The sequence below is a fragment of the Notamacropus eugenii genome, chromosome 6, assembly GCF_028372415.1.
Source record: "Notamacropus eugenii isolate mMacEug1 chromosome 6, mMacEug1.pri_v2, whole genome shotgun sequence".
NCBI lineage: Eukaryota > Metazoa > Chordata > Mammalia > Diprotodontia > Macropodidae > Notamacropus > Notamacropus eugenii.
This window is the reverse complement of record NC_092877.1, coordinates 53330549-53344949: the sequence shown is the minus strand read 5'-3', so window position 1 is coordinate 53344949 and position 14401 is coordinate 53330549. Positions and strand designations below refer to the sequence as shown.

The window sequence follows — 14401 nt, the reverse complement described above, 5'->3', positions numbered from 1 at the left end:
TGTTCAAAGATATGAGTGGGTATATTTTAGAAAAAGAAATTCAAAGCTATCAATAGCTATATTAAAAAATGCTTCAAATAACTAATAAGAAGAGAAATACAAACTAAAACAACACCAAGGATCTGCCTCAAACCCTTCAGATTGGCAAAGCTGACAAAAACAAAACTAAATGTGAGAAAGGTTATAGGAAAATAAGTATATTGTTGGCAGAGTTGAGAACTGGTCTAGTTATTCTGGAAGGCAATTTGATATGAGGAACTGTCTACATTCCAAATATATCGAAGAAAGAAGAAAGGGTTCCATACATTAAAAAAAAAATTTACATCAGCTCCTTGTGCAGCGAAAACTGAAGGAATGTGCATCAATTAGGGAACGACTAAATAAATTATGATACATAAATGTGATGGAATACTATTGTGCAGTATAAAATGACGAAGTTGATAGATCAAGAAACCCGGTAAGATTTGTATGAATTAATAAAGAATAAGAGGAGCAGAACCAGAAGAACAATTTATACAATAGCAACATTATTATAAAGACAACTTTGAAAAACTCAACAACTCTAACCAAAACACTGACCAGCCATGATTACGAAGAACTCATGACACATCCTACCAACCTCCTAACAGAAAGGTGATGGGCTCGAAGCACAACTTGAACAGTGTGTGTGTGTGTGTGTGTGTGTGTGTGTGTGTGTGTGTGTGTGCGCGCGCACGTGCACGCAATGCTGTGGGGTTTTTTTCTTTTTCAAATGGGGAGAAGGGAGGTGGGAAAGAGAGAAGATAAAACTTTCATTAACTGAAAAAATAAAGATCAAAAAAACAATATTATAAAATTATAAAGAGCAAGTCTGGCCCAAAAGAACATATATAAGAAGATATATTCCCCTCACTATTTTACAGAGGTAAAGATCACGGAATCTTTTATTTAACATCAAATTTTTTCAATGAGTTGATCAATTAAACTCAACTTGTTTTCTTTTTTTTAAAAAATTATTGTTAATATTTATAGCAGCTCTCTTTGTGATGGTCAAAAACTGGAAATCAAGGGGATCCCATCAATTGGGGAATGGCTGAACAAGTTGTGGTAAATGAATGTAATGGAATACTATTGTGCTATGAGAAACGATGAACAGGCAGACTTGAGAGAGGCCTGGAAAGACTTATATGAGTGAACTGCTGACTGAAAGGAGCAGAGCCAGGGCAACTTTGTACACAGCAACAACCACAGTGTGCCAGGAATTTTTCTGGGAGACTTAGTCCTTCATTGCAATGCAGGGACTTTAAAAATTTCCAGTGGTCTCTTAAGGCAAAATGCCTTCCACATCCAGAGAAAGAACTATGAATTCAATCACAGAATGAAGCAGATCATTCTCTTTTGTATTATGTTTTGGTTTTTTTTATGATTTCTCTCATTCATTTTAATTCTTCTATGCAATATGACTAAGGTGAAAATGAATTTAATAGGAATGTATCTGTAGAACCTATATAAAACTATATGCTGTCTCAGGGAGGGAGTGGGGAGGCAGGGGGGAATAAGGGGGAGGGAGGGAAAAATATCCAAGATATATGGAAGTGATTGTAGAACACTGTCAACAAATAATTTTTTAAAAAATTGTGAAGAGTGGCCCACAGGAGAAAGCACTAGATTTGTTGTCACAGGACTTGGGTTTGAATCTCAATTCAGTCACTAATTCTGCGATAACACTTAGGTCAGGGCCAGGAACACAGTAAGTGCTTAATAAACGCGTGCTGACTAATGAAAAAAAATTAATTGTTAAAAAGGATGGATCACTGGGAAGGGAACAGTTAAGGAGAAATCTAGATGATATAAAAACAAAAGACATCAGTAAAGATACATATATTTTTTAAAAAGGAATGGTACTTAATGAATAGAAGAACAAATGAATTAACAATGCCGATCACCTAGCTACTTAAGTGGCAATTTCTTCCTCTACAGTGCTAGTAAAAAAAAGCAAGGGACTTGTGACAGATTTTCAATTCCCTCCAGTCCACCCATCATAGCAATAGCGGAATAATTTTTGCTAAATACAGACCTGGTTGGTAGCCTTGTTTGGTTGGAATGTAGTGTAGAGTTTGTGAAGGGGAGTAACAAAAAACGAAGTTTTAAAGAACAGTCTTTTGCTAAGTTGCAGATGTTTTGAGACTCGGCAGGCAGTGGGAAGTACTGAAATTTTTTTAGCAGAATAGTAAGTAACAAGGTCTATATTTAGGAAAAATTATTCTGGCAAAAGGCAGCAAAAGCAGGCCAAAACAGACAATGTAGGGCCTTGAATACCAGGCTAAAGAGTGTGGATTATTTTTTCCTCTAGAAAATAGAGAGCCATTGAGGGTTTTTGAGCAAAGAACTGACATAGTTCAAAGCTATACACTGAAAAGATAATTTTTGAAGATGTTAATATGATGGAGAAGAGAAAGATAATACTGGGCACACATTACTAACAAAGGAACGAAATGAGTTTTTAAAATGTATTCCTTATCTAAATTAGATTAGTAGTTCAGCCCAAAGAAAAGCCTACATATGATCCACAGATGATCATCTGTTCTCCTGAATTGAAAGTTTAAATTAGTTTTGATTATGGCTCATAACTTTGAAACTCATACCTTATTAATGAAGATGCAGCAACATGCCTCACCCGGGGATCTTCATCTCCAAGTAAGTAGATGACAACATTATTGAGTACTCGATCCTGCAGTTTTAAAAGCTTTAGGGAAAGGATGACAAAGATTAACCAATAATCACACTTCGCAGTTATGGAATATATTCAAGATTTACAAAGTATGCTTCTCATTAACAATCTGGGAAAAAAAACCTCAGCTCTTAGATCCTGAGGTTCCTGAAATTCCAGGGAACAGCTGACCTATTGGGTCACATAAATCTAGACAAAAGACAGGCAAAATGCTTAACATTTTAACAAATTTTAAAGGAAATATAATATGAGAGTTTACCAAGGTTCAGTTAAGTTTCCTGTGAACAATGTTATTGTTATTAATGGATAATCGGCTAGGCAAGGTTACAACATTATTTCATGACAACACGATGAGATGAGAGGTTTTTCTGGTCACATATTAATGAAGTTACTATTAAACTAAATTAGTGAAAGCAACATTATTCAAGGCATTATGTATTAACATGTAAAGAATCATGTGATAAGCTATGAATTCATGATAATAATATTACTAGTATAGCTATCATTCATATGTAGTAATTTAAGGTTTATAAGACATGTTACATATGTTACCTCATTTTATCCTCACAACTACCCTGTGGTATAATTAGTGCTATTATTATCCCCATTTTAACAGAGGAAACTAAGGCTGACAGAGGCTAATGACTTATCCAGGGTCACTTAGCTAGTAAGTGTTTGAAGAAGCTTTCAAACCCAGGTCTTCTTGGTTAGAAACTCAGTGCCTCTATCCTCTGCATCTTCTAGATATCAAAGAGTTGAACAATGAAAATAAAATCACACTCTTCAAATAAAATCAAATAATGTGAACTCCAAGAATTTAAACACTAAAGACAAACCGATTCCAATTCTTGTAAAATGAAAAATCCACGATGTCAGAAAGTAGTCTGCTTACCCCAGTATAATGATGAGATCCCTTGTGTAAATGATCTGCTTTTGCCTCCAAAAAGCTAACTAACCTGAAAAAGGAAACCATAACAGAGTTAATAAGGAACAGAAGACTTGACAATTAAATTGCTGCAAGTAGCAACTCAAAATGACAGATACTCCTTGTTTTCAAAGACTAATTCAGAATTACAGAGTCACAAGAGACATCAGAGATTATGAAGTCCAACCAATGACCAAAGAGCATCCAGCTTATACTTGAAGACTTGTAGTAAGAGATAACCCCTTTTTCTTAACCCACTAACATCTAAAAGAACGCATTTCACTTACAGAGAGCTCCAACTCATAGGAAGTTATTCCCTATATCAAACTGCTTCCATAATCATGGAGGGATTGTAGTACTACTCACTTAATCTCTTCGGATTAAGCACATAAACAATATTCTAAAATCTCTGCAAAACTGAACTAAGGAACAGAACTTGCTAAATAAAGTTTTCTTTCCCGAGAAAGGAAATTTCTTGAGGGAATTTTTTTTAATATAAGAAGTGAGATACATACATAGCATTAAATATAATTACATGAATAAAGAGAAAAAATTTCATACAAGGAAAAAGGGCAAACAAAATTAGGTTTTTTTCCTCTTGTTATAAAAAATTTAAATTTTTAGGGTTATGAAAAGTGAACTGAATATATCTATTTTTGCTCAAAAAAAATTCTAGGCAAAACATGAAAATGTTTAAAGAAAGTCACAATTTATGGCAAAGATGACAAAAGATAAATTAGTCAATGTTAGAGGGACTGTAGGAAGACAGGCACTCTAGTGTATTACTGCTGAAGCCATGACTAAGTACAACCATACTGAAAACCAATTTGGAATTATGAAAATAAAGTGGTTTTAATATCCATACACTTTGACCCAGAGATTACATTACTAGGTTTACACAACCACTTATTAACAATAAAAGTACTCATGTAAATCAAGATATTTATAGTAGTACTTTTTGTGAAAGCAACTGAAAACAAAGTAGATGTTCACCTGGATTATGGTACATGAATATACTGGAATATTTACTGTGCAGCACACAAAAAATGACAAATGGGATGAACACAGAGAAACACAGAAAAATCTATATGAACCCAGTATAAAATGAAGTGAGGAGAACCAAGAAAACCTAAATAATGATTATAGAAATGTGAATGGAAAGAACAAGCATATACAAAAAATGTCAAAAGTGAATCTTACAAAATTATAAAGAACAAATATGTCTGAAAGAAAAGCTATGAGGGGCACAAATGACAGAGGAGCAGGAAGCAATGTAACCAAGCTCAAGGCCACAAAACTCTTTACAGATCTAGAAAATGCACCAGAACAGATCCTGATGGAGATATCCAGGAAAAGTCACAGAATGTCTTTTGTCAGGCCCAGGCCAACATTGTATGTTTGTCTTTCGTTGCCAAAGAAGACCATGCCATCAGAGAAATAATGGCATGACTTGCACTTGACTTTGTTTTGAGTGAGGGAGTGCTGTGCAAGGTCACCAGCCTCACTTCTCCTCCAGTGCCATCTGAATCCAGTGACCAGATATTCGTCAGGATGACTGGAGATAACCCAGGATGAGGCAATTGGGGTTAAGTGACTTGCCCGAGGTCACACAGCTCGTGAGTGTCAAGTGTCTGAGGTGAGATTTGAACTCAGGTTGTCCTGACTCCTGCACTGGTACTCTATCCACTACACCACCTAGCTGCCTCCCCAGGTCAACATAACGAGACAAATGTAGATCTGCTAACACAGAAGGCTGGGTTAAGGCAGTTGAGCCAAGCATGAGCAACACAGAACCTAGGGCAAGGCTATACACCAGGACAGAAGAAGGTTCAATGCCCACAGAACAGTACTACCAGACACGTCAGGGTACTCTGATTCAGGCAGGTGCCAACTGGTAAATTTTGTTGATTTCTCCCCAGTTCTGAGTCACAGCTCTGACTCAGGAGTAGTTCCTAGCAAGGGAGACCCTGGGTGGTACACTGGGAAAGGAGGAAGTTCAGAAGTCAGCAGCAACAGCCCCAGTTTGGCTCAGACCTCAGGTGCAGAATGGGTTCTCATTTCCTAAACCTAGACCAGACAATAGAGATCCAGGCAGAAACCCCAGACCAAAGGAGATCCTATAATTCTGAATCAGCAGAATTTCCTAGCTGGTTGACAAGGGTGAATTCCAACAGTGTCTGGTCTTGCTAAGACGCAAACCCACGTCAAGAACTTGCAGAGTTAAGACCAGGGGAGCACAGAGGAGACTTTACCCTGAATCAGATTACTTTGAGAGTACTGAAATTTTGCATGTCCCAAGCCTGTTCTTACAGTCCTATTAGCCTAACATTTAATAGGCCAAGAAAAGTAACAGTTCCAGCCCAGACCTTCCTTCTAGAAGTACTGGCCTAATAACACCAAGTCTGAAATCAGGAAGTAGGTTGGAAGAATGGGGAAGTAAGAAAAGAACCACAACATAATGATGACAGGGACAGTCGACAAAATACAAAAGAGAATGACTCCAAAATATCTACAAGCAACGACTCAGAAAAAAACACAGATTGGGCACAAACGCAAACAAAATGCCTGGAAAAGATGAAACAAAAGTTTTTATAAGTGGAATGAGAGCAGTTGAGGAAAAAATTGAAAAAGAAATGAGAGCTTTAGAAGAATGGGGAAAGGAATTAACAACTTAGCACAAGGGGTATAAAATATCGCCCAAGCAAAATCAGAATGGAACAAATAGGGGCCAATGATGCCATGAGGCAATAAAAATATTAAAAACAAAGCCAAAAGACTGAAAAAATAATAGAAAATATGAGGTATCTTATAGCAAAAACAACTGACATGGAAAACAGATTGAGGAAAAAAAATTTTAAGAATCACTGGACTATCTGCATACCAAGATCACTCCTCCAAAAACAAGTCTAGACATCCTATTTCAAGAAATCTTAAAGGAAGACCTCTTAGACCCCATATCTCTTAGAAGTAAAGGGTAATCAATCTCTTAAAACCAGAGGACAAAGTGGAAACAGAAAAAGATTCCCTGATCAATTCCTAAAAGAAACCCCAAAATTAAAACTAACAGGAATATCATAGCAAAAATCCAGAGTTTCCAGGTCAAAGAAAAAAATTAGAGATATGTTCTTTTTTTGCTTAAGACTAATCCCTCCTTTAATCTCCCAGGGAAATATGAAAAAAAGGAGAGGCAGAGAGACTAAAGGAAGGATTAGAGTACTAAGCAAAAAAACAAACAAAAACACCATAATTCAAATACACACAAAAATATGCATAAGCCCTTTTGAGGTGGCAAAAAACAAGAATTTGAAGAGGTGCCCATAAACTGGGGAATAAGTGAAAAAGTTATGGCATGTAAATACGATGGAAGATATAATGAATGGGATGATTTCAGAAAAACCAGGGAAGACTTCTATGAACTGATACAGAGTGAACTGAGTAGATTCAACATAACAAGGACAGCAGTATGACAAAGGCAAACAACTGCAAGAATTAGGAACTCTTATTAGAGTAATAACCAACCACGGTGCAAAAAGGCTGATGATGAAACACGCTATCCCCCTCCTTTACAGAGAAATGAAGGACTCAAGTACAAAATGATAAAAATTCTTTTTTAGACAGTTAGTGTAGAAATTTCTTTTATTACACATTTAATTCATTACACATGTTTATAAGTGGTTAGATTTTCTTTAGTTCTCAAGTTTAGCATGAGAAGGGGAAATGTTAGGGTAAAGAAGCAGAATTCTGATGATTGAAAAACTGATATATAATTTGAAATCTTAAAAAAACAATGCAAGAAAAAGAAAAGATAGGAAGAGGAAAAAGAAAACATGCAATCCCACCCTATGCTGAGACATAATGTTGAACAACACATTTTCAAACTTCTACTATGTATTAATCGGTTATGTTGATTTTTTCACCCTCCCTTTTCTTTTAAAAAATACTCTTTGTTATATGGCCAGGCACTCTGGTAGAGGAATGAAAAAGAATACTATGGAAAATTCTGGTGATATAAAAAACAAAACTAAGATTGACATACTAATAGAATCATGATAGCTCTAAAAACCTATCTAACAAATGGACTTTACACTTTTATGTCAGATTTACTAGATTTACTCTCTGTATGTAAGTGAGTGAATCAACAGAATGCTTAAAGCATATTCACTTACCTAAAGTCAATTTCTGCAAGAGTATCCAAAAGTTCTGTCCTTACCAACCAGTAGGAACTATTTCTCAGAGTCAAGACATCAATGATCAATTGTAATCCTAATTCACTATAGCAACTGCTGCATAAACTCATGACACAATGCTGAAAAAGAGGAGTTTTCATTGTTTATATAGCACCACTCATGACACTACACATCAGCAGTGGGATGGTCATATTCACAACACAATCAATCGAAATAACAATGTATTGGGATAATTTATATACCACACATTTGGATGAATAAAATATATACTAAGAACTACACTGACAAGTCTATTTAGTAAAGGAAATATTAAAAAATTATGCTATGTCCACAAAGTTTTTTTTTCCATCCCATCCTCAGGGTTCATCATGTGCTATTAATCCTGGCCAACAACCATAGCTTCACATTTGTATAAGGTTTTACAATAACAAAGAATTCTCTAGCCAAGAGTTCTTAACCTGAAGTCAGTGAACTTGTTATTCTGGTATTTTGATAACTATAGTTCAACATAATTGGTTTCCTTTATAATCATATTTTACGCATTTAAAAATATTATTCTGAGAAAAGGTGCATAGGTTTCAGTAGACTGACATAACATCAATTTATAGCATTAAAAAGTTTAAGAACCAACACCTAGTTTCATATCAAATAGAAATAGATCCCAGATGTATACTGACTTAGAAAACCACAAATTAAAATTGTTTATTTTTGCTTATTTGGCTAATCATTTCCTAATCACATTGTAATCAAGTTTGATACTTCTGCCCTGGAAAAATGAATGTCATTTGACCCTCAAAACAATTCTTTCAGTAAATTCTCATTTATACAAAAGAAAATTGAGATATAAAGCAATTAAGCAATTTGTTCAATGTCACAACTAAGAAAGGGCAAAAATAGGAATAAACCCTATATCTTTTGGGATGGGAACTAATGCGCTTTCTAATAAACAAAGCTGCATGCCAAAGAGAGCAAGGAGCAATCAAGCACTGAGAAACACTCAAATGAGGCCCTACTATACACAATGGAGGATCTTCATGTACAAAGGATAGGGTAGTAAGAATAATGCTCACCCTCACAGCAGTGCAAGCCAGCTTGCAGGTAACAGAAGACTCATCTTTCAAAGTTTTCTGCAATAAAGGGATGCAGTCTACCAGGGAAAAGGCATTACCTAAACAAAAAAAGATGAAAATAGTATCTTTTTTACACATTTAAATAAAAGAGATTCAAGGCAATTTTTAAATGAGAATTTGGCGTAGATAACTTTTGTAAGTCAACCTTTACCTGTTGAACTTCTGACAAGTGCCAACCAGTTTTCCACACTGAAACGAGATTTATTAAGAATGGAGTAGATAATGGTCCCACAAAGGATAGCAGTGGCTCCTCGAATCTGTGGGTCTCCATGATCAATATAGTTCAAGATATCTGAGACATACTGATCCTCTGTAGAAATAAATCACACACCTATTTTATATGAGTTTCTTTACCATCAAATTCTCAAATCTACTTAAAACATTTACACTCAGAGAAAAAGTTTTTGAACACTAGCCCAAAATCTATTACATTTATTACATCTGTTCATCTATTTTGAACACTAGCCCAAACCTAAGAAAACCTGAATAACAAAGGCATGTGAATTTGAAGAGGCTAAAATAATTGATGATTTTAAGTTATATATATTTAAATTATATTCTCTAAGTTATAGAATGCAGCACACAAAAGTTGCTCTATTCAAAACACTTCATATTTCAAACATAATACATAATCTTTCTACCTTTCTTTTCAAGTCTTCATTATTTTTAAGGCACTTATATCTGAATCTGTTACTATGTTTCCTTTTTTGAATATTTTCCAATATTTCAAGCTACATTTTGTATGAATGCAGAAACTTAAGACTGCTATCATTTACATTTTTCAGAGGCAGACATGACTGCTAGAATACTACCCAGTTACAAGGTATTAAAAATATTCCTCCTGTTCTTACAATATGACTAGAATACATGGATACAAACTATAAAGTGCCTGTTGATCAAAAACAGCATTATTTTGTAGAAATAGGATACTCTATTTTACAAAATAAGGATTAAAGTAGAAAAAGGAACTCGACATACCTGGGTGTTCCATGGTCTCAAGAGGGGTTTTGTAAAGTTTGCTAAAGAAAGATTCAGGATGAAGGGCCACAGCTGCTCCAACACAACTTACTGCCAAAGCCTTCACACTTACCCTTACATCCCTATCTGGAACCAAAGCTTCAAAAAGACAAAATGGACCTCATTCAGCTTAAGAAAATTTTGTTTATTAAAATTTTAATTTTAACTTTATTTTAAGAAACAAAATCATACCCACTAAATTAGTATTCCCTCCCCTCACAAACCTGTTACAAGTCGACTCAGTACTGGCCATCTATGGAAACATAAAACTCAACCCCAAAATCTAGTCCCTTTGATGCTGCATGTACACTTCTTAAGGAGTGGGAATGAAGGATAACTGCTACTAAGAGAAGCTGATGCTCATTTCCCTTCATCTCTACATTTGCCACACTCTCAAATATGTCAACAGATCTGTGATCTCACTGATCTGGAAGTTCCTCTCAATAACACAGATCACAACCTATTCATGCTTGCCCATCCTGGGTGATCCTCGCCTCTGTTCTTCCGTAAGTTCCTGACAGACAGATCCCCACCCCCCACTCAATGTGTTAGGGGTCTTCCTTGCTTTCTCCTCACATCATAAGGGCACCAACAGAGCAACTGTAGCTGCCCACTTGTCACCTGCCAGCATGTGACCAATATCTCCTCTCTTCCCATGGTACAACTGCTTTATGTCTTTTACACCCATTCTTCAAAGTGCCGCAATGGTTACATGTTGCAGCCTACTGATACCCTCCATTTGTGGGTATCAGTTGACCTCTGTGTGATATTCACTTATAATTCTCCAAAGACAACTGAATTCTATGTTTCCCTGCCATATAGCAATACCAACAGAATGTTGGTATTCAAAAGATGGGCTTTGGCCACATTTTTCAACTATATAGAGAATTGAGTCAAATTTTAAGATTATAAGTCATTCTTGAATTGATAAACAGCCAAAGGATAAGAACAGGCAATTTTCAAATGAAGTAATCAATGCCATCTATAGTCATATAAAAAATGCTCTAAATCACTTGACTAGAGAAATCCACAAATGGGAGCCCCTAGAAAACCTCAGCAGCTGAATCTCCTACAGTTGCTATCCTATCATCAATAGAAAGCATACACCTCCCTGTTTTGTGCACTGCCTGACATTTATCATCATTTGTAACTGAACAGGGTTATTTCATAAGTTATATCTTTTAAGGAATCCTAAATGATTTTAATATATGGATGGGGGAAAAAAAAGAATCTGTCAAAAAAGAGCCTGTCAAAAAAGAACATTTTAAGCCTTGAACCAAATCCTTTTTGATTATCAACAATTAACAAAATAAGATCTTATACTCTCAACAAAATACAGTTGAATATCACTTAAGATAACTAGGTCCCTAAACATATCCTGATTTAAGATATTCTCAATAGATGCCCCATAAAGATTCTGTATAGATGAAAAAGTAGGTACACAGTACTCAGTAGTTACCAATGTCCTCTTAGTCACCTTTTAAATATCAATAAGTTCTAAGGTTTTTTCATACCATATTTCAGATAACTGATTTATTGATCCTTCAACAACAAAAAACAGTCACCTCTGGCACAGACCCACCCTGCACATACATGGTCCAAACTCAGCTTTTGTCTATTGTCTCAACTAGCGTTTCACTTCAGGTATATGCATATCTGCAATTATGAAGTTACAGACAAGGGTTTTGGTTCCACTGTCTTAGGGCAGAAAAAAAAACAATGAGCTATAATGACTTTGTAAATCTTTTCCATTTTAATTATTTTGTCCTCTCTCCACTTTTGTGCCATAGTGTCTTTAAGATGACATATCAGCGGAAAATCTTGCAAAGCTTTTTATAAACTGGTTTTGCAACCATTTTCATAATATGAGTCTGCAAACAAGTTTACATTCTAACATGCTGCCACCTTTGCAATTTTCCCTCCAATTTTTTAAAAAATTATTCTGAGAAAAAGACCATAGGTGTCATAAAACTGTCAAAGAGCATGACAAAAAGAAAGTTAAGGACCCTAATTTGGAGGGTCTTCATAAAATTTCTCTACCTCTTCTTAGTACTTCATTGCAATGCAAGGACTTAAAAAATTCCCAATGAACTCTTGAGGCAAAATGCTTTCTATATCCAGAGAAAGAACTATGGAATTGGATCACACAATGAAGCAGATCTTTTTCTTTTGTATTATGTTTTGTTTTGTTTTATGGTTTCTCCCATTCATTTTAATTCTTCTATGCAACATGATTAAGATAAAAATGTATTTAACAGGAATACATGTGTAGAACCTATATAAGATTGTACACTGTCTCAGGGAGGGAATGGGGAAGGAGGGGGGAAGGAGAGGGAGGGGAAAAAAATCTAAGATATATGAAGTGATTGTAGAACACTGAAAAAAAATAATTTAATAAAAAAAAATTTCTCTACCTCTTTACCCTCAGCAACCAGTGCTAGCAATTTAAGCTGCAACTGTTTTTGTGGTGGTCTTTTTCCAAAAATCTATCATTAGTTTGTTCATGAGATATTCAAATGACCCACTGAATAATTTTTTTTATTGTCATCTTTGGGCATACAATAAAAGCAACTCAACCAACCCCTTTCTTTGCTTCTACAAGGAATACCTGTAAGCTGTACTCCCATGGAGCCAAACTGTCTTCTGTTGTTGTTTCATTTGTGCCAAGAATGTAGATGTTGAGATAACTGCACTTCTCCAACAATTTGTCCACTTATTGGTCATATTAATAAGACCTCATGTGTTGAATATGAATAATCAGGTTAATGTTGATGATGGTCTAAAAGTCTTCTTCCCTCTCCCTGCCAGTGTACCACTACTATGAAGATGCTCAAGGGAACATACAGAACTGAGGGCCATTCTGTATTGTTCTTCATTTCATGGGCGACCACAACCTATGCCTTGGATGAGCCTCTCTGTGCTTAATGAGACTGGCTCTTGGAATATCACTTGTGGTCTCCACCAGGAACATGCTTCAAACCTCTCCAGCATCATGGCACCTAACACAACTTATGCTATTGGCACACCTTTGAGAGCCCAGAGTCACCTCCATACCAGAAAGAGGGATCACAGAAGGCTTCTGCCATACCAACTTAAAATTAAACTTACCACCTTTCTCTCCTGTAAGCAAAAAGGAAGCGGATAACAACCGAACACAATGGACTAAAGGTGCCAAATCAGCATCAGTGAAGTGTCCAATATCTCCTTTTATTCTAGAAGGCTATAACAGAGAAAAATATACCTCTATAAGACAAACTATCCAGTAACTATTTTTGAGCACTGTGCAGAAAACAAAGAAAAATAAAAAATTATGTCTTCAAGGGGTTTTTACAAACTGGTTCAACACATAAAGCAAAGGCATCTGAAAAGTTAATTCAAAAGTTTAACTGATAGGTACAATTCCTATCAATCAGTACAGTGCCTAATAAATAATAAGTAGTTAATAAATCATTGTTAATTGAATACAATATAAGTAAAAAAGACAAAGGATTGTATATGAATAAATGTCAAAGACATAACTGACAGCAAATGGCACAGTAGTTTAGAAAAGAGTAGGATTACTATGGAGTCATCTAGAAAGAAATGTTAGAGTAGGAAGGCTACATCATTACTTCTAAAAGATAGGAAGGATTTGATTAGGCAGAAAGAGGAAAATTTTCTAAATAGAGGAACAATATAAATAACAGCAAAGTGGTAGAAAAATGAGAATGATTACTGTAAAGTAGTGAAAGTATAAATTATGATATTTAAATGCAATAGAATTTCATTGCACTACAAGAAATGATAAAATAGTTTCAAAAGAAATTAGAAAGACCTCTAAGAACTACTAGAAAGTGAAATGAGCAGAAGAGAGATAACAATTTATACAATATTATAAAGAGAAACAACTCTGAAATATTTTATAACTCTGATCAATCAATGAAATGACAAACCACTATTATAAGGGAATGAAGATAAAGTATGCTATGCAATTCCAGAGAGAAGTGATAGTCTTAGAAAACAGAACAAGATATACATTTTTAGTCACGGCCAACGAAGGAATCTGCTTCACTTGACAATAAATATTTGTTACGAGGGTTTTATTTTGTTGTTGCCACTGCTACTGTTATTCTACCAGGAGAGTGAGGGGAAAGGGAAATAAAAATAAAAGCTTGTTATGAAAAATAACAGAATTCAATTTTTAATAAATTTTTAAAATAAGAAAATAAATTAATGAAAGTGTTAGAAACCCATCCACCTATCAGTAGTTTGGAATCATTATTTACGTATTTTAAGCTATCTACCTCACCTTGTTTTCATGATCACCTGGCTCCACAGTTTCATCTTTGGATAAAAATCTGTCAACACTACTGTCAGATGGTTGTCTGCTATGTCCCGTGCTTTTCAGGAGATGTGGCTGCTGAAGTGCTACAAAGGAAGACCCCAATTAACT

General features: G+C 35.3%; 1 protein-coding gene across 2 annotated transcripts in view; it reads right to left on the bottom strand.

Annotated features, from left to right (window-relative positions):
• HTT (huntingtin) overlaps positions 1-14401 on the bottom strand; it is a 220444-nt gene that overhangs the window by 146895 nt on the left and 59148 nt on the right. For both annotated transcript variants that reach the window (XM_072620070.1, XM_072620071.1), the window contains 8 exons: positions 14258-14376; positions 13078-13189; positions 9931-10068; positions 9104-9262; positions 8893-8990; positions 7802-7941; positions 3603-3666; positions 2625-2725 (listed from right to left, as the gene is read on the bottom strand). In XM_072620070.1, coding sequence (XP_072476171.1) covers positions 2625-2725; positions 3603-3666; positions 7802-7941; positions 8893-8990; positions 9104-9262; positions 9931-10068; positions 13078-13189; positions 14258-14376 — 931 coding nt within the window. The remainder of the gene's footprint in view (positions 1-2624; positions 2726-3602; positions 3667-7801; positions 7942-8892; positions 8991-9103; positions 9263-9930; positions 10069-13077; positions 13190-14257; positions 14377-14401) is intronic.